The sequence below is a fragment of the Danio rerio genome, chromosome 20 (genome assembly GCF_052040795.2).
Source record: "Danio rerio strain M-AB ecotype USA chromosome 20, GRCz13ab, whole genome shotgun sequence".
Lineage (NCBI taxonomy): Eukaryota > Metazoa > Chordata > Actinopteri > Cypriniformes > Danionidae > Danio > Danio rerio.
In genome coordinates, this window is record NC_141040.1 from 661,541 (window position 1) to 689,086 (window position 27,546).

At 39.7% G+C, this 27,546-nt stretch overlaps 2 protein-coding genes and 1 long non-coding RNA gene across 11 annotated transcripts in view; 1 reads left to right on the forward strand and 2 right to left on the reverse strand.

The window, feature by feature from the left end:
- The window catches only part of lats1 (large tumor suppressor kinase 1), a 777,671-nt gene that overhangs the window by 113,627 nt on the left and 636,498 nt on the right, over positions 1-27,546 (reverse strand). The window lies entirely within an intron of this gene.
- Positions 160-6,504, forward strand: LOC147839000 (uncharacterized). Of its 4 annotated transcripts, none has more exons than XR_015518128.1 (4): positions 160-249; positions 3,210-4,484; positions 4,667-4,824; positions 5,487-6,504. It is a non-coding gene; the product is annotated as an uncharacterized LOC147839000 (long non-coding RNA). The 4 variants fall into 4 exon arrangements; XR_015518130.1 differs by having other exon boundaries at positions 4,667-4,803; positions 5,715-6,504; XR_015518127.1 differs by lacking the exon at positions 160-249 and having other exon boundaries at positions 1,539-4,484.
- prkg3 (protein kinase cGMP-dependent 3) overlaps positions 3,425-27,546 on the reverse strand; it is a 31,391-nt gene continuing 7,269 nt past the window's right edge. For 3 of the 6 annotated variants that reach the window (XM_087297962.1, XM_087297963.1, XM_087297965.1), the window contains 21 exons: positions 25,328-25,454; positions 25,183-25,245; positions 23,115-23,241; positions 22,848-23,014; positions 20,676-20,789; positions 20,480-20,585; positions 20,332-20,395; positions 17,237-17,314; positions 16,358-16,446; positions 16,097-16,162; positions 15,972-16,019; positions 14,736-14,777; positions 12,976-13,087; positions 11,801-11,937; positions 11,624-11,713; positions 11,219-11,360; positions 8,346-8,509; positions 7,051-7,167; positions 6,872-6,934; positions 6,234-6,309; positions 3,425-4,142 (listed from right to left, as the gene is read on the reverse strand). In XM_087297962.1, the coding sequence (XP_087154088.1) occupies positions 4,056-4,142; positions 6,234-6,309; positions 6,872-6,934; positions 7,051-7,167; positions 8,346-8,509; positions 11,219-11,360; positions 11,624-11,713; positions 11,801-11,937; positions 12,976-13,087; positions 14,736-14,777; positions 15,972-16,019; positions 16,097-16,162; positions 16,358-16,446; positions 17,237-17,314; positions 20,332-20,395; positions 20,480-20,585; positions 20,676-20,789; positions 22,848-23,014; positions 23,115-23,241; positions 25,183-25,245; positions 25,328-25,454 (2,079 nt within the window). In that variant the 3' untranslated portion in view covers positions 3,425-4,055. Of the gene's footprint in view, positions 4,143-6,233; positions 6,310-6,871; positions 6,935-7,050; positions 7,168-8,345; positions 8,510-11,218; positions 11,361-11,623; positions 11,714-11,800; positions 12,274-12,343; positions 13,088-14,735; positions 14,778-15,971; positions 16,020-16,096; positions 16,163-16,357; positions 16,447-17,236; positions 18,371-18,473; positions 19,508-20,331; positions 20,396-20,479; positions 20,586-20,675; positions 20,790-22,847; positions 23,015-23,114; positions 23,242-25,182; positions 25,246-25,327; positions 25,455-27,546 lie in introns of those variants that run through there. The other 3 variants (XR_015518059.1, XM_087297964.1, XM_087297966.1) reach the window with 3 other exon arrangements.

Below are 27,546 nucleotides of genomic sequence, written 5' to 3' on the forward strand. Positions count from 1 at the left end.
TGTCACTTTTAGTAAACAAGTCTGAATAATAACGTTATGAATCTGGAGTGTCTTGGTCACAGATTAGCATTTTTATCAACCCAGGCTTATTCTGATAATATACCCCTATATAGATTTCTGGAGAGAGCCAAATACGTCCCAGGAGCTACTTTTCTTTTTGCAGTTTTCGTTTCCACCAGAGGCCGCTGTCTAAGCTTTTTCATTCATTCATTTCCTTGTTAGTTCCTTTATTAATCTGGGGTCGCCACAGTGGAATGAACCGCCAACTTATCCAGCACATGTTCTACGCAGCGGATGCTCTTCCAATCGCAACCCATCTCTGGGAAACATCCACACACACTCATTCACTACGAACAATTTAGAGTACCCAATTCACCTGTACTGCATGTCTTTGGACTGTTGGGGAAACCGGAGCACTAACCGTCATCACGGTCAGCTGCTCTCTGCATCTTAAATTCTCCGACGTACACAGCAAGCCACTGGTACAGCCTGATCTCATGAGAAAACGTAAGTATTTTACGTTTTGCCAGTTTAGTGGCTAATTCTTACGAATTCGTACGAGGGTGACGTCATTGGGTGATGAGCAAATCGTACTAAATTGTACGAAATAGATCGTACGAAATCATATGAATTAGCCACTAAATCAAAAAGTTACAAATTGCCGTGAGATTGTGTTGGACAGGGGTGTCTAAACTACGGCCCGCAGGCCATCTGTGGCCCGCAATCAGTTTTTATGGCGGCCCGCGAGGCTTTTTATAAATATCAATAGAATCTGGCCCGCTATACAAAAATGAACGTGATTCAATAAATAACCACCGGGTGTCGCTATCACATGCATTCAATTAAGCAGCAGTTCTTGTTATGATCTATCTATCTATCTATCTATCTATCTATCTATCTATCTATCTATCTATATACACACACAGTTGAAGTCAGATTATTCGCCCCTCTTTGATTTATTTCTTCTTTTTTTTTTTCAATATTTCCCAAATGATGTTTAACAGAGCAAGGACATGTTCACAGTATGTCTGATAATATTTTTTCTTCTGGAGAAAGTCTTATTTGTTTTATTTCGCCTAGAATAAAAGCAGTTTTTAATTTTTTATGAACCATTTTAAGGTAAAAATTATTAGGCCCTTAAGTCTTCAGAACAAACCATTGTTATAAAATAACTTGCCTAATTACCTTGACTTGACTAGTTAACCTAATTAACCTAGTTAAGCCTTTAAATGTCACTTTAAGCTGTGTAGAAGTGTCTTGAAAAATAATAAAGATAAAATAAATCATTTATTAGAAATGATTTATTAAAACTACTATGCTTAGAAATGTGTGGAAATATTATATCATATCATATATATATATATATATATATATATATATATATATATATATATATATATATATATATATATATATATATGCGTGTCTGTGTGATGTATGTAAAATTTGGCCCGGGAAAACGTTTTTTTTTTTTTGTTTGTTTTTTTAATATGGACCTCGGCCCAAAAAGTTTGGACACCCCTGGTGCTGGATAAACAGGTAACAGAGGAAAAGTCGTCCACATGGAGTTAAGCGGTCAGCTGATAAGTACGAAAAGGAACGGCGTCATACCACCCTATAGCGTTCGTTTTAAAGACGAAATGCAGCCATACGTTCCTCTGGCTACATAATTCACGATCTCCAGAAATGTATACAGGGCTACGTTTTCAGAATGAGCCTGTGTTGTTTTTTTTATTGTGTAAGGCAGGTGTCCTCCTGGATCCCGGAGATCTACCTTCCTACAGAGTTCAGCTCCAACCCTGACAAACGCACATGAACCAATTGATTAAGTCCTGAACAGCACTTGATAACTACAGGCAGGTGTGTTTGATAGGGGTTGCAACTGAAAGGAAGGTAGATCAATACCTTTATTGATAACATTTATTAGCTCAGTATGTCACTCTATACACTATACCTACACACACGTCTGTCCAAACAGCTTAAAAAGTAGATTTAGGTGCCCTTTAACACGACTCTTGGCACTAAGGCACCTTGATGTTTATGTTGGGGTCATTTTAATTCCTGTCATCATCCATACAGACCACAAGCCATTAATTACCTTGAGTAAACTGAATAATCACAATCAGTGCATGATGAGATGCCATTAACAGTGCAACCATGTAGCTTAGAGATCCGTCACTAAAAGGAAGGTGAAAACGTGGTGGCAGATTCACTTTCACGTTGATAAGCTGGAAAATAATTGCTTCACAGAACAGTGTTTCTTGTTTGCCCAGCAGGAAAACAAACGATGGGAAAAGTGAAGCTCTTTGCACAGCGGTTACTATATTTATTATAATTTAAGGCTTTTTGCTAGTGCTACTGAGCCGTCTCTAATGCATTTCTCTTTTACTTCAGCTACTCTGTGAACAGAAGTCATCTCCTGACACTACACTACATCCATCCAGCATGTAGTTTGTGCATGGCTGTCTCACAAAGCTAGTAGAAAGCTGCATTGTAGGGATGTAATGGTTTTGACATAGATAGCATGTCATGCCCTCCTCTGAGCCAGATAAATTTGTTACGCCACTGAGGGTCAAAACCACTGCCTCTGTGTTTTTGCAGTAATCTGTGATGATATAATGAGCCATTAAAAATCATATAAAGAGCATCGCATTAACACCTGCCTAATGCCTGGTCAGCCTAATGCGCTTGCCTTACTCGATACAGATCCTCTCCTACTCTTTCATTTCAGACCTGACAAATCAGCAGCATCTCATCAGAACAGAATGTATAATTGCTTTTAAACTGCCTGTAATTATCAGACGGTGTCCGCAGATTCACCTGCCCACCTGACTTTCCTCCATGCAAATGCACTTTAAGTAATCACTGATAAGGGCGAGGCAGTGGCGCAGTAGGTAGTGCCTCACAGCAAGAAGGTTGCTGGGTTGCTGGTTCAAGCCTCAGCTCAGTTGGCGTTTCTGTGTGGAGTTTGCATGTTCTCCCTGCCTTCGCGTGGGTTTCCTTCGGGTGCTCCGGTTTCCCCCACAGTTTAAATACATGCGGTACAGGTGAATTGGGTAGGCTAAATTGTCCGTAGTGTATGAGTGTGAATGTCTCACAGTGATGGGTTGCGGCTGGAAGGGCATCTGCTGCGTAAAAACTTGCTGGATAAGTTGGCGGTTCATTCCGCTGTGGTGAACCCGGATTAATAAAGGGACTAAGCCGACAAGAAAATGAATGAATGAATGATCACTGATAAACATCAATAATTAACGCAACTAGAATCACTACAGCATCGTCTGATCTCATATGAAGCAAGAGCTGGCGAGGACATATGATGGCGTGTGCAGGTGCTGTCCCACTTTTAGGGGTAAATTTTGAAGCCCTTGCTGTTCACCCTCGGTTTTAAGGGCCAAAGGGAAGGGGTACAAGAATAGAGTTGGGATTGGGCCTAATTCTTTATTATAATACATCAACAACAAAAGTACAACACCACAATGACATCACAGTCCTTTGACTGAAAAACTAAAGCTTTGTGGTTGCCACAAAAACAAATTACTGAAAATAAATTACACATAAAAGTCTCAACATCCAGTTACTAATGACAGTTCATGGATAACATTTGGCTCATTAAACAAGTAAATAAAGAATGTACATTATAATCTGACTGATTCGCCTAAACATGAATAGTCTGACAAGTGCATGTACATAAGGTATCGTGTACGACAATGGAGACAAATCCCAATGTTTATTTTTACATTACATTGAAAAATAATAATAATTTTCACTGTTTCTAGTGCAAAGTTGGCTCCAGTTTTCTCTAGCTCCTATGAATCAGTGTCTGAAATCACTTCAGAATAAAAACGATGCATTTGAAATGGGCATTTGACACCTCACTAGCACAAGTCCTGTAAAGAACTCTTTTACTTTCTCTTTGTGGAAAGACACTAAAGTTCGGTCATATACCAATCGTCAGAAAGTACTGATCTTCCACTAAGATATGCTATGGGTGTTAAACATGAGATAACCTGAGAATTTGAGATATGTTGGAGATCTTAAGACTACTTGGCAGTTGTTCAGAAGTCACAATCCCAGCCTGAGAATTCCTCCTCCGCCTGGGTCTTGTCATAAGGAAAGCGGTCGAAGTTTATATAGCAAGGACCCTGAAAACCGAAAGCACGCAAAGCCATAATTAATGAAAAAAACCTTAAGATATAATTTACATTTCTGAACGTTATCACAGAAGAAAAATTGAGATCAGATGTTGTAAAAGATGGATATCAGGGGTGTAACAGTACACAGAAGTCACGTTTCGGTACGTTCCTCGGTTTAGGGGTCACAGTTCGATAAGAGTGGATTAATAACAAGTCCCCAGTGCTTGCTTCTGTCTGTACTTTTGAACAGGCAGACGTGTTTTGTCACACTCAGCTACAGAACCGAAGAGCTTCTTGTCATCCAAAATAAATAGTATTATTAAAAACATATAAATAGGAGACTTGAAAAAAGTGTTGCATGCAGAACTGTTGCAAACCCTTTATTTGTGTTGAATTTAAACAAACAAATTAAATTAAATAATGTTCAACTTAATTTGTTTGTTTAAATTCAACACAAATAAATTGTTTACAACTACTTAACGTAAAAAAAAAAGAGTAAATCCAAGGAATCATCTTTAAAAAAAAATTTTCAGTGTATTTAACTTTTAAGGCTAAGCCCAACCCTCTCCTACAACAACAGAAAAACCAGCCTGTTTTTACGAGGAAACGCAAGTATTTTACGTTTTGTCAGTTGAGTGGCTAATCTAGTTGAGTTCAGTCTAACGAAAATGTCTAATTTTAAAAAGAAGGTGTGGCACCCAACCCAACCCCACCCCTAACCCCAATCGTCATTTGTTGATGAGCAAATCATACTAAATTGTACAAATTACATCGTACGAATTTATACAAATTAGCCACTAAATCAAAAAGTTACATGTGAGATCGCGTTGGAAAAGTAGTAATTGTGTATAGATTTACTAATCATACCAGCAGCTGCAGTGGACAACAACTGTTCTGTCTGTTCTGTTCTGTGTGTGTGTGTGTGTGTGTGTGTGTGTGTGTGTGTGTGTGTGTGTGTGTGTGTGTGTGTGTGTGTGTGTGTGTGTGTGTTTTTGTGACATATCAGGACACAAATCTGTATAATGACATGGGTATGACACAGGTATTACAAAAAGGAGGTGAAATATGGGGACATTGGTGACGTCCTCATTTCTCAAAATGCTTATAAATCACACAGAATGAGTTTAATCAGAGAGTAAAGCTGCACACAGTCTCCTGTGATGGTTGTGTTTAGGGGTACACTGAAAAAATGATGTCTGCAAAACTGTTGCAAACAATTTATTTGTGTTGAATTTAAACAAATAAATGTATTTTAATAAAATTCTACCTAATTTGTTTGTTTAAATTCTGCCCAAATAAATTGTTCACAGCCACTTAACATAAAAAAAAAATGTGTGTGTGTGTGTGGAGAAGGGATTCAGACTCACATGTGCATGAGATGAGACAGAATCTTATACTTCTATTGTTTTTCTATGGAAAGCAAAATTGCCCAAACTCAGTCCTGGAAGGCTGGTGTCCTGCGTATTTTTGTTCCAACCTCAATTAAACACACCTGAAGCAGCTAATCAAGCTCTTTCTAGGTATACTAGAAGCTTCCAGGCCCTCCACCAGCCAGTTTGAGCACCCCTGATGTAAACACAGTTGATGGACATGCAAGACCATTATACACTTGTGTCTTCTGCGGTGCCTTGTACATGAGCACCGCATTTTTTGAGTCAAGATGTTAAACAGCTTCACCGTTTGCACGCAGTGGCATTCATTAATGTCAGTGGCATAGCAGTGGACCAATCAGAAGAGCTTGTAGGTGAGACAAACGTTGCAAGCTTCGGTTCACAGCAGCATGCTGACACGAAAACAGGAACATAGTGGAACCACTTGGTTTTCAGATGCAAGATGTTTTGTTTGTGAATGGCTACCTAGCACCGCTGTCGTCTTTCTTGTCTTATTAAAGCGATTGGCCTGACTGTATTTGTTGTCGTAGTGCGTGACCTGAACTGTGACCCCCGTACCATGACAGTTCAACATGAACACATGTACCCCTAATGTATATATATATATATATAACTTTGATAACCATTTTGGTTGAAAAATTCTAGCAATAAAATGTTTTTGAACAAAGTGTCAGATGATCTGTGTAATGAATATGATGTAAAATTGGACCTTTCTTATGAGCCGAACCGTCGGTGCCTCCAGCTGCCCCATTCTTAATTTATGCCAGTTAATGCTATTAAACCACCTGAGAAGAAAATTAGAGATTTTTTTTAAAAACATATTTAAACATCATTTTAAGAACTAATTTCTAATAATTATTTCATTTTGTCTAACACAAGCAAACAAAAAAGAGTACTAATAATATTTACCTAAAAGAGTTTTGTTTTTTAATTTAAAACAATTTTCATTCCAGCTTAACTAACAAAAAAAGAACTTCTCCAAAAAATATATATATATATATATATATATATATATATATATATATATATATATATATATATATATATATATATATATATATATATATATATATATATATATATATATATATATATAACAAGAAATATTGTAAAGAATTTCCTTGCTGAATGGCATTTGGGGAAAAAATAAATAAATAAATAAAATATAATTAATAATTAGAAAATAGAATTAATTATATATATATATATATATATATATATATATATATATATATCAATTAATATTTTTTTCATTTTTTTAGATGTCCCAAGTGATATAATATTTTTAATATTACTATATTTAATATTTTTATTAAATGCATAAATACATAACTGCTAGTTAATCACCTGTGATGTCGCACATCTTTGATTCCATTTTTGGTGTTGCCCAAACGCTGTCCAGGACGCAGCCTGCAGAGAAATGACATTGTAAATACCTAAATAAAATTCAAAAGAAATATTAAAATAAAGATAAAAAAGAGAAATTCTATTAAACAGGACAAGGCCTAATCTTCATTCTAGATTACCTGCACAGTTTACTGATGATAGATTTGGCACCTTCACCCATATATGAAGGGAAATTCAGCACTCCATCCAAGATTTTGGCATAGATCTTCTGCGGCTCTGAACTGGAGAAGGGTGGGCTTAAGGGGAAATTAAACCATACTGTTATCATCATTTCATTAAGCTCTAAAATATGATTTTAAATATCAAAATATATAAACAGGTTTTCTTTTAACATATTTGCATAACTTTGCATTTTTTATGTTTCTATGTTATGTTTTTATAAAAAAAAAAAACCAAATGATTTAATTAAGTTTGCAGTGATCATTATGCAAGTGTCAGGACCAGTCCTGTCTTTTATGATGTGCACGACTCAATTTTCACGGGTTGTGTGCTCATATCCCCTGTTTTTGTCTGTGTGTTTGTCTTTGTAATGAGCTGACATCGTCCTTGTGTTTGTTGTATGTTCATAGCATGCTGTCTCATTCTCAGCACTTCGGAAAAGTTGGTTTCTGTTTCGTTTGGCGGTGTGATCGGACCATGCATGCTGCATACAGTATGTGCACGGTACAGAAATAAAGGTAGGCGAGCTGTCACTGGGGTGGTTCCTTTTTAAAAGGTACACATTTGTTACATTGGTACCTCAAAAGTATATATTAGTACCTAAAAATTTTAGGGGGAACACTTTTGTACTTTTTAGACACTAATATGTACCCTTCAGGTATTAATACGGACACAAATTTGTACCTTTCGGGTTTTATTTATGGTGTACTCGTGTCTTGCATTAGTCTTGTGTTGGTGTTGTGCAGAGCTTAGGGTTCATGTTATCCTCATGGTTGTGTGCTTTAGTGTTTTGTTAAATTTTTTTTTTGGTGAACTATCCCCTAAATCATTTGCATGAAAATAAAAACACATGCAATAGCAGATGGAAAAACTAAGCTTAGTGCATTCTTAAAAATGAGCTAAGCAGCACATCATTTTCTGCAGTTCTTTGCTGGACATCCATTTTTGCATGCATTTATCCACTCGTTGACAAAACACAAGGTGGTATCATTGGAAGTAGTAAATCACTTTGCAAGAGAAAATGAGTCTCGGAGTAATTTCGGGACGGATAATTGCAGGAGCAAATTAAACTGAACTGTGTGTCATTGTCACATAATGATGTTTAAAGCACACTACTTACTATTAATAATGATTTAATTTGTTTAACAACTCCCTCAACCCCTCAGCTTGATGGAGAACTGATGAAACTGACGATTCGCTGTTGCGACACACTGACAGAGCATGCAGGAAACAATGTGTTAGGAAACTTCATTACCTGCCCACAAGAAGCTCGTAGATTAGAACACCAAGCGACCAGAAGTCTGCAGCGATGTCATGGCCCTGGTTCTGAATGATCTCTGGAGAGATATACTCAGGTGTGCCGCAAAACGAGTATGTCTTTTCACCCCGAGAAAGCTCTTTTGCAAAACCAAAATCAACCTGAAATTAAACAAATGCAAAAAAAGCGGGATGTAAATAGCACCAACAGGTTAAAATAAATCATGCTTGAAAGACATTTACTCATGCTGACTTTACTGAAAGTGTCACCTATTGAGAGAATATTCACCTCCAGCTTTATCAGTTTTAAATTAAAAGAGTTATTAAAAGACTATTCTCAAGCATAAAAATAGCCTAATATGTTTGCAGATATTTCAGAAACATGCTAACTGATCATATACTGTTTATCTAATAGTGCTAAGGTCAGTTATTCTGCTTTAACAATGCGCATTATGTGTCAGAATATCTTTGTTTTGGTCTCTATAACCAGCCCAGTGCCAGTTTGCCCTATTATAATTCAGCACACTGGGTTGCCTTGGTGGGAAATTCACCTGTAACAGAGGCCTATGCAGGTAAACCTCACTCCTCTGACCTCAAAAAAAGGTGCTCTAGCGACAGACCTTCGAGACCATGGTCTTTAGCTTCCATGGTAGAGCAATGGACTCAATGGACTCGTCAGGCATGAGAATGAGGATTATGAGGGTGAGTGTATTGGAGGCCAGTTAGCGAAGTGCTATCCAGGTAAACTTCCCTCCCCTGACCTCACAAGATACTCTAGCAACAGACGTTGGAGGCCATGATCTTTAGCCTCCTTGTTAGAGCAACCGACTCTCATGCAATGAATCGGCGGTACTATCCCAGCTCAGACCGGGTTGGGTGCAGTAGGAGTGGTGGGCTACATGTGGGGGCTCGTCCGGGATGAGAGTGAGGATTAGGGGGGTGAGTGTATTGGAGGCTAGTTAGTGAAGTGCTATCCAGGTAAACCTCCCTCCCCTGACCTCAAAAAAAAGGTGCTCTGACAACAGACCTTTGAGGCCATGGTCTTTAGCCTCCTTGTTAGAGCAATCGACTCTCATGCAATGAATCGCCGGTTCTATCCCAGCTCAGACCAGGTTGGGTGCAGAAGGACCGGTGGATTACATGTGGGGGCTCGTCCGGGATGGGAGTGAGGTTTAGGGGGGGTGAGTGTATTGGAGGCCAGTTAGCGAAGTGCTATGCAGGTAAACCTCTCTTCCCTGACCTCACAAGATACTCTAGCGACAGACGGTAGAGGTAGAGGTAGAGGTAGAGCAATCGACTCTCAAGCAATGAATCGCCGGTTCTATCCCAGCTCAGACCGGGTTGGGTGTAGAAGGACCGGTGGATTACATGTGGAGGCTCAGCCGGGGTGAGAGTGAGGTTTAGGGCAATATTGTGATAGTTTTGTATTTTTCATTAGTTTTAGTTTTTATTTCGTTTTGACCTTTTCTTTTCAAATTCAGTTAGTTTAATTAGTTTTTTTTTGGCAGATTTACTAGTTTTTATTAGTTTCTATATTAATATGTAGGTATCACAAGCGTTTCTACACTGTTCTAAGCGTTTGTGTGTCAAGAACGGGGGCTATGGCATCTCTTTGGGAGAACATAACAGGTTGCAAAACCGGGCAAATTTTCACTACCCACCTATGTTATTTTTTACCTGCAAAAATAAACTCATAAATCTGGCAACACTGAATGTGTTAAATGAATACTGTTAAGTGTCTGCTCGGGTCGGGTCGTATTTAATGCTGTCACCGTGTTGCTGTCATGTCCAGTCGTTGTTGGACTGACCAGAGGAGGGCCAGCTTGATCTGGCTAATGGCAGCAGGATTCCGAGGTGCCGTACGGCTCAAACACCTGACGTAAAACTGGCATCACGAAGTAAATAAATTGACTTCTAAAAGGCTTATGTATTAAATACATTTACAAAGACTAAAACGAAAGATGTTTTGTTATAATTTTAGTTTGTTTCAGTTAGTTTTGTATGTACACAATGCAGTTTTAGTTAGTTCTAGTCTTTTAAAAATGAGTTCTCGTCTCTCGCTTTTATTTTATTCTGGTTAACCAAAATGATTTTCATTTCTAGTTTTCGTTCGTCTTCGTTAACTATTATAACCTTGAGTTAGGAGGTGAGCGTATTGAAGGCCAGCTAGCGAAGTGCTATGCAGGTAAACCTCCCTCCTCTGACCTGTAGAGGTGCTCCAGCGACAGACGTTAGAGGGCTTTAGCCTCCTTGTTAGAGCAACCGACTCCTATGCAAAGAATTGCCTGTTTGATCCCAGCTCAGACCGGGTTGGGTGCAGTAAGACTGGTGGCTTACACATGGGGGCTCGTCCGGGATGGAAATGAGGTTTAGGGGGGGTGAGTGTAACTCAATGTAACTCAATCAATGAAGGTTGCAAAGTGTCATTGTCCAACCCCTGTACATGCATGTACACATTGCAAAAAAGTTCATATTTATATATATAAAGATTTCTATATAATATAAATGTATATAAATATGTGAATAATGTTTAAATATAGACGGAAATCAAAACCTTGTTTCCCAATATTTTCAGATTAGCATAGATGTAGACTTAACGAGTGGCAGCATGAGAGTTTTCGTTTTTAAGTGGGCGTACTGAATTGTCACAGTGACAAATTATCACAATTTTATTAACAGCTTATCAGTGTACCGAGCTGTAATTGTTCTATTTATGAAAGCAGGACAGCATTTTCTGTAAAAAGTCCCTGTTGAAAGCTGCATCACATTAAAAGGATGCTGAACAATACTGTTTTATAGCCACCGTAGCAGAATATGGCATGGAGCAGGAGGAAAGAGCATTTATTTATATTGATTTAATTCTTTATTTACCAGTTTCACATATCCTTTAGAGTCCAGCATGAGGTTTTCTGGTTTCAGGTCTCGGTACAGGATCCCTTTGTTATGGAGGTATGCATAGGCTTCCACCACACACGCTGTTATGAACACGGCTATTTTCTCCTCAAAGCGTCCTCTGCAACATGACAAAACAAAACCCGATATTCACACTTTCACCAGCGCTAATTAGAGAACAAAGAGTTTGCTTCATTCGGACTGAAACTGCATTCTGATTAATGATCAGCTGTATTCATGCTTCAAACCAAATGAGGGGGAAAACAGTGCCAGTGTGTGGTTATTTGTGAGAGTTTCACTAAGAGTGGCTGTCGGTGCATTTTAATGCCAGGGTTTTTCTGCTCATTTCTGTAATAGGGATGGCAAAACTCTTTAATAACTCACGCTTCTTTCAGTTTAGTCCAGATTTCCCCACCAGGACAAAACTCCATTATCATGTAGACGTAGCGTGAGTCTTTGAAGGCAGCATGCAGCCTGTGCCAGAGGAGAAAATCAGACACTAGATTACCCCAATCCGCCAACAGCTGGAACTCTAGACTAAATACGACTTATTACACAGACCCGACAATGAAATCACATCGGATACCCTGGAGAATTTTCTTTTCCAGCAGAATGTGAGCCTCCTGCTTCTTCGCAACAACATGCTGTTTACTGATCCTCTTCATCGCAAAGTACTTTCTGTGCTCCAGGGTGGTTACCTGGTAAACGACAAGCTAATGTATTAATAACAACTCACATTTACATTCAGTATCTGACAAAAAAGGTCTCAGGATTGCTAAGAGGCTCTGTTTTAGAGAAGTTTTATGAACTAAAGCTGCGGTCACACTCAGAGCGATACTAGGACAAGTAAAGAGGATGAGTGGAGGAGGCTCGTTCTTTATCCTCGCGCTGCAGATGCTCTGTGTTCTCGCTAGTGAAGCGTTCACTTTTTACACAAAGTCCGTCATGTAAATAGCAAATGCATCATGGAGTGACACAACTGACTCTTAAAGGAAACGAGAGACGAGACTCTGATTGGTCTACAGCAGGTGATGCTCAAAACACAGCCAGAACTCATTAAGAGAATCAGCACAGCCCTGTTAGACCATGCACCGGGCGCAGAGCCTATTTATCTGTCCTTTAAATAGCAGAAGTGGATTTAGACATGCCCTTAATGCTTTTGCGCCATGAGCTTTAGACTTTGCGCCTAGATCATTAAAATATAGCCCCTTGGTGTGCATGGCACATGGCCAAAAAGGTTGTCCTTATTCTCTTAATGAATTATGGGTGTTGACCAATTTACTGTTCACATGGTGGATTTTGCAAGCTGAAAAAAGCTGGCGATGAAACATGAGGTTAAAGACCGTCAGCGCCCTGAGGTGTAGAAGGCATCGAAGGAAGCAGTTATTTTTAATATTTATGTATTTTCATATTTTAAAATGTTCATGTTCTGCTGTGCATCCCTGTGTGTGTAATAAGCAATGTATGTTGTATGTTGTGGATCTGCCTATAGGTGTATATCACTACCCCCCCCCCCCCCTCGAAATGCCAACAATGCACCTTCTTTTCAGGTCAGCTCACACACGGGTGATCAAATGAGGCTTTTGCTATTTAATCAACCCGGCGCAGGGTGTGAAATGATACCTGTGTCATGCTGAATTAGCAAAAAAAAAAAAGACTTGCACCCTGCCTGACGCCACATTTGGCAGAGTGTATGATTGGGCCTAAAGCCTCCAGTCTGAGCTCCTCTGTCATACCAGCTCCACTTTTCCAAAACCGCCGATTCCAAGAGTGACGGGATCTCCTTGATAACTTCCCTCCTGGTACAGAACGGGGACGAGATCTTTCAGCTTTAGAGATGTTTCCGGCCTGGAGACAGCACAAATCATTATAGAAAACGAACATTCGAACAATCAAACTATAATATCAGTGCTATTGGTTAAATCCTAGATTCATACAAACCAATGAAGGAGTTTAAAGGGAAATTAAATATAAATATACAGATAAGATGATTATGACAGTACTTAACCCTCTCAAGGCAGGCGTTGCTGATTTGCAACAGTTAAAAGCATAGATTTTGCCTGTTTCTAAAATTTTATTTGAGCCTGAAAAGGTTAAATGAGATAGTTTACCCAATGACGACGCTGAACTGAGTTCGAACCTGTTACGACTGAAGTTTATTTATTTATTTATTATTGCGAATTGCACATCTTTTTTCTTTGTCCCCCCTTTTTTTTTTAGTTATCCCATAGGCTCCCATACCGGCGTGATCTCCAGTTCTGATTGGCTGCTGGTCTCGGAGGAATGTATATAAAGGAGCTTTCGCCAGGGTTCGGGGAGCTCATTTGTGCAGCGTTCGGTGCTGGGAGTGGAGCTCCTGGATTTCCCTCACCCCTCCGGTCGACAACCAATATTGTACTAATGTTCATACGTTAACCTATTTTAAGAGTTTGAGTGTGTAGGGGCGGCCTGCCTATTTATTTGAATACTTTTGACTATAGGGAGAAAGGTAAGCTTCCTGTATTTTTCTTTAAATAGTAATAGGTAATTTAGTGCATTTACTTTTAAGATTCTTTTGTTTGTTATTTTGGCCTGTGGTCACCCGTAAGAGATGCTCATTCATATTTACTACATTTTTCTATTATAAATCTCTTCATACTCTCAACTGAGTGTCTGAGTTTGGTTGTCGACCGAAGGGAATCTTTGGCGTTAAGTTTTTGTTTTGTTTGGGAAATCCACCAACCCAACACATTTGTTTTCTTCGTTTATTATGCGCATGTTGTTTACCCTAGACTTGGGGCGTAATAATTGGGGGCTCGTCCGGGATAACCTCATCTGAGTAAATTATTATTATTATTATTTTTTTTTAATGTTAAGACATATAATTCTGTTTGGGTTACTTATGTAGGAGAACATATTTATCTTTATTTTTTGTGTGACAACCATTAAAAAGGACTGGATATCTATAAAGAATTAATGTTCTCATTTATGAAAACCATTTGGTGTTCTAAAGCAGCTGTGCCCTTGAAAAAGACGTGATCGTGTCAGAAACTGAATTGGAAATGATCTTATTTTAATATAGTCAGTCGTGAACTGAGGTGGGCCAGTTTAAGGCTTGAAGCTCCAGGGCTGAAAAGGAGTTCCACTCCAGCCCTGTGGGAAAGTGACCAAAATCCAATGTCGAGCCACTATCTTAAACCAACGTCACATTGACTTTTATTGGTCAGCTCTCCCAACCAAAATCCAACCTCTGATAGACGCCATAGTGGTAACCTCCATATAACGTCAAGCTGTAACATCATTAGCTGTATATATTTTGTCGTTTTAGGTTGCATTGGAAAGTAACCAAAATGTAACATCTGTCTGACGTTGGACATTGAGATTAGTCTGACGTTGGGTTCTGACGCCAACCCAATTTTCATTTCCAAACAAAATGTCCTGTCATGTAGACGTCCTGTTTCTGCTGGGGTGTGTGAAACAAGCTGAAAGACAATATATTTAAAATAAAACATCTTACCGAGCTTTCTCTGGCTTTTCATCAATCTCCGAGACATTAGCACTGCAAAACAATTTACAATTAATAACTGTTCTTATCTCCAACAGGCCCTCAACTCCTGATGCGTAATGCTAAACTAATAACACACCATAACAATTCAAACATTGAATATTAATGCCCAATAATAATGAATATGAATGTAAGAGCAAAATATCACACTTGGACCAGTCAGTTAGCTTCAGATAAATGCTTTATGGATAAGCTTATACAGTGGATAACGCATTATATTTTTCTTCCTGAGAGTAATATTTCTAAAGGAGCTGTTGACATGGGATTGAACCAAATTTTGATAAAAACTAAAACAACTTAAGCAAATCTGAGAAATGAGTTGCGTGTAATAACAGTGGAATGACAGAAGGAATACTGAAAAGTCTTTAATACTTCATATAAAGGCTTGTTTAAAGACGCCTCTCATTTGTCTCATGCATTGCTCAGGTGTGAGTTTCCCACAGGCTTCAACAGAGAGTCAAAAATCCTGATGCTTCTGTGGGTCTCGTCAATCAAATCTGAGCTTTATTCTGTATTCTCTATTGGATTCGGGTCGGGTGATTGGCTGGGCCATTCTACAGCTTGATTGTCTTTCTCTGAAAGCATCTGAGAGTCTCCTCGGCTGTGTTTTGGATCATTGTCCTGCTGAAATGTTTCATCTTCATCCTCCTGCTGATGTAGATGTTGGACTGAAGCAGCTGATCTTCATTTACACTGAGAAAGGGCAGAGACTTGCTGAAGAACTACTGAGAGATTTCAGCTGCTGTCTGGGACTTCACTGCTGGAATACACCTCCCTTTCTTCATGTGTTCAATACTTCCTCCCTGTCTCGCTTCATGTTATTACACAGAAATTCATTTGTGAACTAATTAGATTTGTTTTGATATATGGATTTATTACCAACATCTGGAGAAAATTTCAAGTCAGCAGCACCTTTAGAAATGTGTTTCAGAGAAAAATGCTAACGTGTTCAATACTTATTCAACTGAATACTTACTTTACCCACTGTTTCCCAATGTCTACCTAACACATAGTAAATGTCAGCAAACCACATACTTTAGCATACTGTGGCGACGGTGGCAGACAGAGATTCAAGCTGAGGGAACATTTACACTACAAACGGAAAATTTTTGATTTACGTTTTTGTTTCGTTTTATTGAAAAAGTTGGAGGAAAATACAGATGTAAGACATGAAGCAGGAAAACTCACTCATCGTGGAGCTCGAGGCTTTCAAAAGGAATGGTCTCCTCAAAAACCCTGTAACAACATATTGATTTCATTAAGCAAATCTTAAATCGAGGCGATGATGGGTTCAAATTATGGGTTAAACTCACTCTTTATCGATTGAAAAGCAAATGACGACTCCCACAGCCGTGCACGTGGCTGTCCTGAGGATCTCTCTGCATTAACAGAAGACTGACGTTCAGCGTCACTCAACATTTGAACCAGATCTTTATATTTGAACTATTTATGGCTCAATTATTTACAAAGGTGCCTGATAATCAGTCGATCAGCCACTAACAAATATTTATTCCTGATATTGTGATGCTAATGGCCCCATGACGCTGTCACTAAGTAACCGTGAGCATGGTTACCGTATGAGAGCCAGCTCTCCAAAGTGTTCCCCTTCGCCCATTTTACGGATGGTTTTCTGCTGGCCGTTGACTTTTTTCGTCACTAACACCTAATGAGACATGAACCAAAACAGTTGTTTTAGGACTTTTCTTCAGGTTAGATGATTTTAAATGGTTTTAAACACAAACAAACATCTTTTACAATGACGTTTGCTTCATATGTATCTAGTCCAACCTTGTTTAGAACCTACTTCGTTTAGTTTACTTATAAAGACACATTAACGTTAAATTCATTTGCTCCTAAATCATATAAATAATTTAAATTCATATAAAGGTACAACATATGAATATGATACAGCTTAAACATATACAGTTGGAGTCAGAATTATTAGCGCCCCTGTTTATTTTATTAATAACTGATTTATTTTCTCTTTGTCATGATGACAGTAAATAATATTAGACTAGATATTCTTCAAGACACTTTTATACAGCTTACAGTGACATTTAAAGGCTTCACTAGGATAATTAGGGTAACTAGGCAGGTTAGGGTAATTAGGCAAGTTATTGTATAACAGTGGTTTGTTCTGGAGACTATCGAAAAAATATGTAACTTAAAGGGGCTAATAATATTGACCTTAAAATGGTGTTCAAAAAATTAAAAACTGCTTTTATTGTAGCCGAAATAAAACAAATAAGACTTTCTCCAGAAGAAAAAATATTATCAGACATACTGTGAACATTTCCTTGCTCTGTTAAACATCATTTGGGAAACATTTAAAATAGTAATAAAAAAAAAAAATTCAAAGGGGGTGAATAATTCTGACCAGAAGACGTTTAACAATTCCCTGAACCATAAACATGCAAAACAACTGTATGCATTAAAATAAAAATCTCCTTTACCTCTCCTTTGAGAATGATATAGAAAGTGTTGCCCTCTGCTCCTTCTCTGACAATCACTTCATTGTCCTGAAATCTCACCTTGCGGGGAAACAAACATAAAAAGGACAAGTCATTATGCCATGCTTTGCTAGAAGCAAAATATACAGAATATTGTGTCAAAGCCTGGTACCCTTAACTACTTCTTCTCTAAAACTGAAATGTCAAGAGTTCACACTTAGCTGATGACTGATTCAGTTCAATTCGCCTTTATTGAAAAACTAGCAATGTGAGCTAACAACATCAGTATGGTTATATTTGATTTCATGTCTACATTACGTGTATAGGAATGACTTTAGGCACAGCAGAGGAGTGCATATCAGAGAGAGAGTTGCTGCATCATAATTTGCATACTATCAATCCTAAATAGTATTTAAAAATAGAATTAGTATGTCCTAAATCATGGTATGTTGAAAAAGTATGCCAAAGGTTCCCGGATGGCGGACTCTTTCAGGTAAAAGTCTAGTACTGTCAATACTCGAACTGCTAATATTGCCTGCAATACACTGAGTGTTGGATGAGAACTTGATTAAAACTACAAACCCAAGTAAAAGTTTTCAGGTGGATACGTGAAGTTGTTGGAATGACAATTAACATATTTTAATCATATTGAAACAATGTAAACTTATATAAAGTTGTGTTTGGACATTAACTTCTGAATGCATAATTAGCCAGGAGGAGGAGATCTTTCATTATGAATGACTCGCGAATGGCAGATTAACACACAGCTGAATGACTAATGAGGTAGGAGAGTAAATATGACAGAAATGTAGATGATGTCTGGGGACGTAACTGAGCATGAGTATGTCCTAAAACTCGCATACTCTTCAGTTACACACTCTTCTTCACAACTAAACACAATTCCATTGATCTGTATTTCTCCAGCTCTTCCACAATGTAGAGTGTGTGTCAGCAGCTGAACACAGAAGCTCTAGTGAACAGAAGCTGTGTCAATCCAGTGTTCAGAGCTGAAGTTCAGTTCAGTGTGGTTTAATCTTCACTGCTGAAAGTCCAAACACTGTAAACACCAATTCATTGTACATATCGCTGTCAATTTCACATTGTCGTTGTATTTGCACTGTCTGTATTTTGAACTGTCTGGAGCAGCACCTAAGCTTTTCTCATCATAGCACACGTGCTGCTGCTGATGTGACAATGAAAGTGATTTGATTTGATTTGAAGAGCAAATCCATCAATGCGCAGCTCTACAAGTCCCAAACCAAGCAAGCCAGTGGAGGAAGAAACTTTACCAATTGACCAAAGTGAAGGAGAAAACCTGGAGAGAAGCCAGGCTCAGTTGGGTCCACCATTTCTCCTCTGGCCACACTTTTTGAGCAGAGCTGCAGTCTGGAGAACACTGGACGTCCATCATGAAGAAGCTGCAGGTGTGAGCAGGTCACCGGTAGGTGATCAGGCTGGCCCACGGCATCGAATAAAAATATTTCCTAAATTGTCTATTTCTTCTACATTTATCCAATGATCAACTTCATCTGTCCAAAAACTGACTGTTAACATCTGTCTGTTATCATCACACCAAACAGCCACACATCCACATCACACTGTCTCTGCTACGCTGAAACCCAGATCCACCTGTGGTTAAGACACCATTTCTTTTTTCTTCAGTATTGATCTCTCTTTTGTTGTGGAAATGCTGACGGAGATGGCTGCTTCAACATCAATCTTTCATGACCTTTCTCAGCCTACACTACTGGGACTGCAGTGCTAAAGGTGTTAAAAGTTTCACTAAGGTGCCATCACGCTGAGAAGACATTGATATATGGATGTTCCTCACCCTCATAATTGCCTTTAAGACTGTTTCCCATGATATATTTCACTCTTGTTACCCAGCATTGTCATTGCAGACTCAGCGTTTCAGTAGTTTCCTCTTCTCAGCAGTTTCCAGAGATGTTCCTCAGGGTTTGGTTCTCAGGCCACTATTTTATTTATATGCTCAAGGGCCCTAGGGTGCAGCACGGTGATGCAGTGGGTAGCCTCACAGCGAGAACATCGCTAGTTCAAGTCCTGGCCGGGTCAGTTGGTGTTTCTGTGTTTGCATGTTCTCCCCATGTTGGCGTGGGTTTCCTCCGGGTGCTCTGATTTTTGCGGTATAGGGGAATTGGGTAAGCTAAATTGACTTAAGTATATGAGTGTGTGTGTGGATGTTTCCCAGTGATCTGTTGCAGGTGGAAGGGCATATGCTGGATAAGTTGACGGTTCATTCCGCTGTGGCGACCCCAGATAAGCTGAAAAGAAAATGAATGAAAGCCCCAGCGCAGCATGGTGGCTCAGTGGTTAGCACTGTCACCTCACAGCAAGAAGGTCGCTGGTTCGAGTCTAGACTGGGTCATATTCATTCATTCATTTTCTTTTCGGCTCAGTCGCTTTATTAATCTGAGGTCGCCGCAGCGGAATGAACCGCCAACTTATCCAGCACATATTTCACACAGCGGATGCCCTTCCAGCTGCAACCCATCTCTGGGAAACATCCATACACACTCATCCACTACGGACAATTTAGCCTACCCAATTCACCTGCACCACATGTGTTAGGACTGTGGAGGAAACCTATGCGAATATGGGGAGAACATGCAACTCTACACAAAAAACGCCAACTGACCCAGCTGAGGCTCGAACCAGCAACCTTCTTGCTATGAGGAGACAGCACTACCTACTGCGCCACCGCGTCACTGAAATCGATAAGTCTATCTTGTGTTTATTTAGCCTTTCTATACTCTGGATGGTTAGTAAATGACTATAGCAGCTCATTCATGTTTTGATAATTTATAATGGTCTTTCAGAAAGACCCATACGCTACTATTTCAGCTAAAAGGGCCCTAAGACTCTAAGAGCTATTATAAAACTAATTGATATAAACTTACATTTCTAAGTTACAGTTTGTTTATATGTACAAGTTTTCCCCTTATGTCACCTCTTTCTGTCTGTCCTTTATTTACCAGATTGCATTACTATAACACAAATCACACACGTAATCATGAAACTAAAAGATTTAGAAAGCAACTGGTATTTATTATATTATTATTTTAAAAAATCACACCTACTTCTTCCATGGAGTCGATGATTTTTGACAACTGCACATCATTCAGAGCCTTCAAAGTGCGCGCCCTGATGAAAACAACAGTAAAACTCACTTAAGCATAATCCACAGTGAGTAAGCGTCTGACTTGAAGTGTCACCAGAATGTCGTACGTTTTCAGGAAGCCCATCAGCTGCTCTCGTTTCATCTTGGATTTGTTGGTCATGATGCTCCGATACGTTTGTCTCTCAATACACCATAACTTTACCGCAGAAATGGCTGGGGGGAAAACAGTTAACCATTGATCCCACCAGCAGAGGGCGACTCAAATAACTCATGGCCTTTCATCCCTCCACGATGGCAACTGACCTTTGACTGATGCTGTTCGTTTGCAGTTGTATAGAATGGCCAGTTCCCCGAACATATCTCCAAGGCTCAAAATACGCAAATCACGTCCAGCCTGAGTAACCTTCAGCTCCCCCGCTAGAATTAAAAAACTCAAAAGTTTATCCTTACAAACTTATAGACTGTCTTTTGTTCACATATGAAAGAGTTTTGGGTTGTTGTAACACTTTGATTTAAGGTGACGTAGTTACACATGTGCCATGCACTTACTGTAATTATGATGAATTATGCATACTTACATGTAGCTACCTCTAAACCTACCCCACATTCTAACCCCAACCATATAGTCATTCATTCATTCATTTTCTTGTCGGCTTAGTCCCTTTATTAATCCGGGGTCGTCACAGTGGAATGAACCGGCAACTTATCCAGCACATTTTTTAGCAGCACATGCCCTTCCGGCCGCAACCCATCTCTGGGAAACATCCACACACACACACACACACTCATACACTACGGACAATTTAGCCTACCCAATTCACCTGTACCGCATGTCTTTGGACAGCGGGGGAAACCAGAGCACCCGGAGGAAACCCACGCGAACGCAGGGAGAACATGCAAACTCCACACAGAAACGTCAACTGAGCCGAGATTCGAACCAGCGACCCAGCGACCTTCTTGCTGTAAGGCGACAGCACTACCTACTGCGTCACTGCATCACCCCCAACCATATAGTAATACATGAAATTAACTAATATTACTCAGTAGTTGAACGAATGGTTACACTGTAACTACATCACCTAAAAATAAAGTGTAAACTATTTTTTTTCCTGTTATATCTGTTTGTTATGGTCACATCTTGGTCTTAGAGGCTAATATATAAATACTCGAATGTCTATTTGGTATTGGTATCTTGCCTTCGGAAAAGAACAACCCAGGCTCATTCTGAAAATGTATCACTATATACATTTCTGGAGAGCACCAAATACGTCCCAGCAGGAAGGTTTTGCTGCAGTTTTTGTGTTAGCGATTCCACCAGAAGCCACTGTGTATGATTTTAGAGATCTCAAATTTCTCTCGCGAGTGCCATTCGCACCTGCTGTTCTCACGTAAATCCACCAGAGGCCGCTGTCGACTGACTAATTGACTGACCCAACCTCCTCCTTCCCTAAACCCAACCATTAGTGTTTTCAAAAGCACTGATTCACCATACTATTAGGTTCTTCACCGGATTCGAACCCCGTCGTCTTGGTCAACTTCTTTCTGTGCTTCAAGTTCGCTGATGTACATGGCGAGCTACTGGGCAAACTGGTAAAAGTGGGAAAGCCGTCCATACGGAGGAAAGCAGTCAGCTGGTAAGTGTGAAAAGAAACGGCATCATACTGCCTAGGAGGTACGTATTTTTGCAGTGTTTGTTTTCGCGAATACAACAGAGGTCGCTGTATATGCTTTGTGAAATCTCATATTTGTCTAGTGAATGCCGTTCGTGCCTGCTGTTCTCGCGTAAACCCACCAGAGGCCGCTGTTGACTGACTGTTTGACTGACTGAATGACTGACTGACCGACCAATCAACTGACCCACCCTCCTCCTTCCCTAAACCCCACCAACTTTATCGATTGACCAGCCAGACCCACTTTCCTAAAATCCTACCACCAATTTTCAAAAACAATCCAGAAAAAGAAAAGCCCTCGTCTGATTTTTACCACGTTTTTAGATTTTACCACATTCTCACCCTGTTATTTACTTGTTTATTTATTTATTTTTTTATTCTGTTTTTGTCTTACCTGCTTTCTGGAACCGTTCTTTACCAGACTCAAACCCTGTCATCATGGTCAACTCCTCTCTGCGTCTCGACGTACATGTTGAGCTAACTGGACAAACTGGTAAGGTAAGCAAGCAGCTGGTAGCGTGAAAAGAAACAGCGTCATACAACCCCGTAGCGTTCGTTTACAAAATGAAATGCAGCCTGGGACCTCTGGGTGCATAATTTGCGGTCTCCAGAAATGTATACAGGGCTACGTTTTCAGAATGAGCCTATGTTGCTTTCAATATATATAACAACATTCAATCTTTGTTAAAACACAGACCAATGCTTTTTTTCATCCCTGATGACTTTCTGTCTTCTTTGGATCCCAAAAGAAGATGTTTTGACAAGATATGTTCACTGGTATGTCAGTTTACACACAAATACACACCAGCAACAATATACATGCTGTCTCCTTCCGTGCCCTCTTTGATAATTTCATCACCCGCACGGCAGTCCAGAACCTTCATCAGATCCACCATCATGCTGATCTGTTCCTCATCCAGACGACGAAGAAAGTCATTCTTCCCAATGGCCTTCACGATCTGAGATGTCTCACTGATGACCACACACACATAGCATAACTTTGGGGTCAGTGAATACCATTGCTGTTTAATTAGATTGATAAGCTTCTCGATTAAGATGTGTATACAGTAACCTGGAAGTTTTTTGGACTCTATTGGCAGTGATATCCAGGACTTCAGGTACTTGCTCAGGGGCCATAACAGCTGCCCGGCCTTGCCAAACCTTAGGCAATTCATTACTGGTTCGTTGAGTTGTGCAATCTGGATGACAACATTAGAAATGAGATGGCATGAATCTTAATACTTTCAACAGAACTACATAACAATACATAGAAAACACTATAACATGACAATACCCAGAAGGCACACCTCCATAAGACGTCAATATTAGGTTAGATGGTGTCAGGTGACCAAAACACAATGTCTAGTTAGCATCTAAGGACAACGTTATTTTGACGTCCAATACAGATGTCAAATGATTTGGTTGATTGGGTAGGCTAAATTTGGTTGATTTTGTGTTGGAAAGTGACTAAAATCCAACATCGAGCCAACATCTTAAACCAACGTCATATTGACGTCACATACTGACATTTATTTGTCATGTACGGCAACCAAAATCCAACGTCTGATAGACGCCATAGCTGTAACATCCACACAACATCAAGCTGTAACATCATTAGACATTGAAATTTGGTTGATTTTAGGTTGGTTGTTGGACATTGACGTCAGTCTGACGTTGGGTTCTGACGTCAACCCAATTTCCAAACAAAATACAATGTCCCCACGACGTTAAAGTACAACGTCAATCTAAAGTCATGTTGACGGCCTCTGTATCACTGCTGGGTATATGTAAGTAACAACGTAACATGAATTCATAAACCCTAAAGGCCCCATAGTTCCCTTGCTGTCACTCATTTTAAAAATCTATCACAGTTGACAGTAGGGGCTTCACCTAGAACAGGGGTGTCCAAACTCAGTCCTGGAGGGCCGGTGACCTGCATATTTTAGTTCCAACCCCAATCAAACACACCTGAAGCAGCTAATCAAGCTCTTTCTAGGTATATTAGAAACGTCCAGGCAGGTGTGTTAAAGGAAGTTGGAGCTAAACTGTGCAGGACACTGGCCCTCCAGGACCGAGTTTGGACACCCCTGACCTAGAAGCTCTATCACCTCTGATAGATTGGTGTACAGAAACATGCCAAAGGTATTGGTGACTGGAATCTGTATGAGAGGCTGCTCCCCCTTACATAAGTACATTGACGTGCATTCACTCATTCAGATTTTTATCTTGTAATGGCTATTGCATCTGATCCCTGTAATAAAAATTGAGATCTTTTCTTTGCAGGATTTTACAGCACACTCAGAGGTATTCGGTTTGTCCCACAAAAGTTCTGGAACAGATGAGTGCACAGATAAACTGCCTACCTTCTCACTGCCATAGATGCTTTCATTAAAAGATTTAAGTTTCCCTCAAAGAGCAAACATGGATGGAAAGTGATCGATTTGGGGAAAAAGCTCTGCCAGTTGTGTTATTCCATGACCATGGTACCCCTTGGCCCAAATACATCGGATGCCCCGGGGAAAGTTAAGTAAGTATGCATTTTCCAAGTGTGCCCTCTCACACATATTATGTGCCAGTCCAGGGAATGTGGTGGTTGCAGCTTAGTGGACCACCCAGACCTGGTTCTCATATCTGATGCTCCTCTTGACAGCCCTTTTTAGGGAAATCTCCAGAGGAAGTACCAGATATATGGAATCTCCTCATGCTTCTGAATGAGACATGGTTAAGTGACATACCCTTTCTGCTGCTGCTGATGGAACAGTCAGAGATGACATCACGCAAGCCAACATGTCATATACCTGAATTTGTGGAGGAGTGGTCAAACAGCTTTCTGAAGATACAGTATCATTGATCTGGTTTATATAGCAAATCTGCCTGTTGACTTTTGAACCTGGCTTTATCCAGAGTTCAGATTTCTGCGCTGGAAATGTGTGCAGATTTACTCAGGTGCCTATTTAACAATAAACATCATTTGCATGATAATCCTAGAGTGAATAACATTTTAATGCAAAACATTAATGTACTGTGATTATCATCAAATGATGATGATATCTATTAGTTAGGAATTGTATGTGAAGCTAATTATTGGTGACATTAGGGAAACATATTAAAGGGGGCACACACAGTTCATTTTGTCTTACCAAGCTGATCTAATCGCTCCTGCAGCGCCTGTAAATGCTTCTCTTTATGTTCAAGCTGTCTCTCTGAAAGAAATGTGATATTCTAATGTCAGGAATTTGCTGGAAGGTAGTTTTTCTTGATTGGATCCTGATATCGGTGTCTTACTCAGATCCTGGTTCTGGTTCTTGAGCTCCTGGCTGAGCTGGCATTCCTTCTCCAGCATCTGTCTGAGCTTCTTGAGTTGGGCTTCCATTGGCCTGAGGAGATTCAGCTTTACTAAAGCAGCATGACACTAAGAAAACAGAGCGAGTGAGACTCTGCCACACTGAAATCAGTTAATATATAACTGCAGCATTTGCAAAATGATGACTGTCAGTTACAGTGACATAAACGCAACCAAAAATATCTTACACGAGACTGAAGCTGCGGTCGCACTAGAGTTTGAGCTTGCGAAATTCTGTCGAGAGGGATTAAACCAGATGATTGGACATTCAAGAGTTGACTCTTAGCTGATATTAAAGCGTGTTTGGCATGCTGTACTAGGAGAGAGCCCTGAGCTCATAAGATCCTCGAGCCCAGGGCTCCCTCTCGTTTGCAGGGCGAGAGGGGAGTTTGAGCTGTGGTAGATGTGGAGAACTCCCCTGCTGTAGTAGAAAATGAACAGATAGAGATCGCTCTTAAGAGATAACTACTGACTAGGAGCATGTCTATGGTGCTGGATTAGTCGATTAACTTAAGCTGCATGTTTTTGGACGGTGGGAGGAAACCCGGGAACCTGGGGAAAACCCATATGAGCATGGGGAGAGCGTGTAAACTCCTTACACAAACATCAGCTGGCTTGGTAAGGACTAGAACCAGTGATGTTCTTGCTGTGAGGCAACAGTGCTAACCACTGGGCCACCGTGCCGCCCATCTAGGAAATGAGGAGGAGTAGGGGTGGAAGGGGGGATTCTTCAAACCGAAGATGACTGTGATATGAGCTCAGGGTATTTATAGTGGCTTAAGGATCGTCTGATTGGTGAATCATAAATTGAATAATGCAGGACCGGCTGTGATCAATCATAAGCACATGATCCTCTTGAAATTAGTTTATAAATAAACTTCACTTAAGAAAGCGAGCGATTGGTCCATGTTTTAAATTCTTATCCAGACAGGTTAGTTTTGATCTTTAATTGGTCTCACGCAGTCACATGATGCAATTTTGCGGAAAAGAGTTCACCAAGCTTGAACTTTCCAACGCAGCAAACTTGACACACAAGCCTGCGTTTCCAGTCCGACGCCATAGCATGTGTATGAATGGAAGTCTATGAGGAGAAACGTCCAGTGTGACCACAGCTTAACAGTGAAAACAGAACTGTTTATTCACAAAACAATCAATAAAACTTGATTGTATTACGCCACATTCACACAGGGCTTCAGCGTCAACGCTTGACAGAGGGCGTGTCTGTAGTTGGAGCTGACGCGATAGTCATAGCAGTGCAGCCAATGAAATTCACTCAGCAATAGGCCACTGTCTAAGCTGGTGTATTTGCATACAGCGATCTGATTGGCTGATGCTTCCGTCGGTGCTTGAAAAGTTGAGCAAGTCCCAACTTCTGCAGCGAGCAACACCACTGGAGTGAGACGGATTCACCATGCAGCTCGCCAACGCCTAATGTCACCTATTCGAAGTGAATGGGAAGCATTGAAGCTGACGCCCTCTGTGAATAAGGCGTTAAGCCCAATATGTGGAGTATGACCCATATGGAGAATGACTCACAAGCTGATTTGATAAAAGTTAGAATGACTGCACTAGTCCATAAAGTGTGATGAGTTGAGTTGATAAATGAGTGCAGATATGAACACTACATAAGCTAATAATAGAAAACATCATTATAACATTCTGTAAAAGTTCACCTACAGTACACTTTGTGTAGTAATGCGATATAACCTCTAAATTATTTTTATTATTTAGTTTTGTGTTATAGGAGAGCTAAATTAACACATGTTTCAATCTATTCCGCTCCATAGCATGTTTGTTTGTTTGACTTTATTAATCCCTAAAGGGAAATTCACATGTCACCGCAGAGCTCTCCATACCAAAAATAGATAAATAAGTTACATATATATAAAAAACAATAATAAAATTGCATTCATACTGCACACCTTAGTTCCAAAAACAACAAGTAAACACTTGTGTCCAACACCAGAGTCAATAATATCAGTAACACTTTACAATAAGGTTCATTAGTTAATGTATTTACTAACATGAACTAATCATGAACAACACTTGTACAGCATTTATTAATCATAACTGAACATTTACTAATGCATTATTAACATCAAAGTCCATGCTTGTTAACATTAGTTAATGCACCATGAGTTAACATGAACTAAAAATGAAC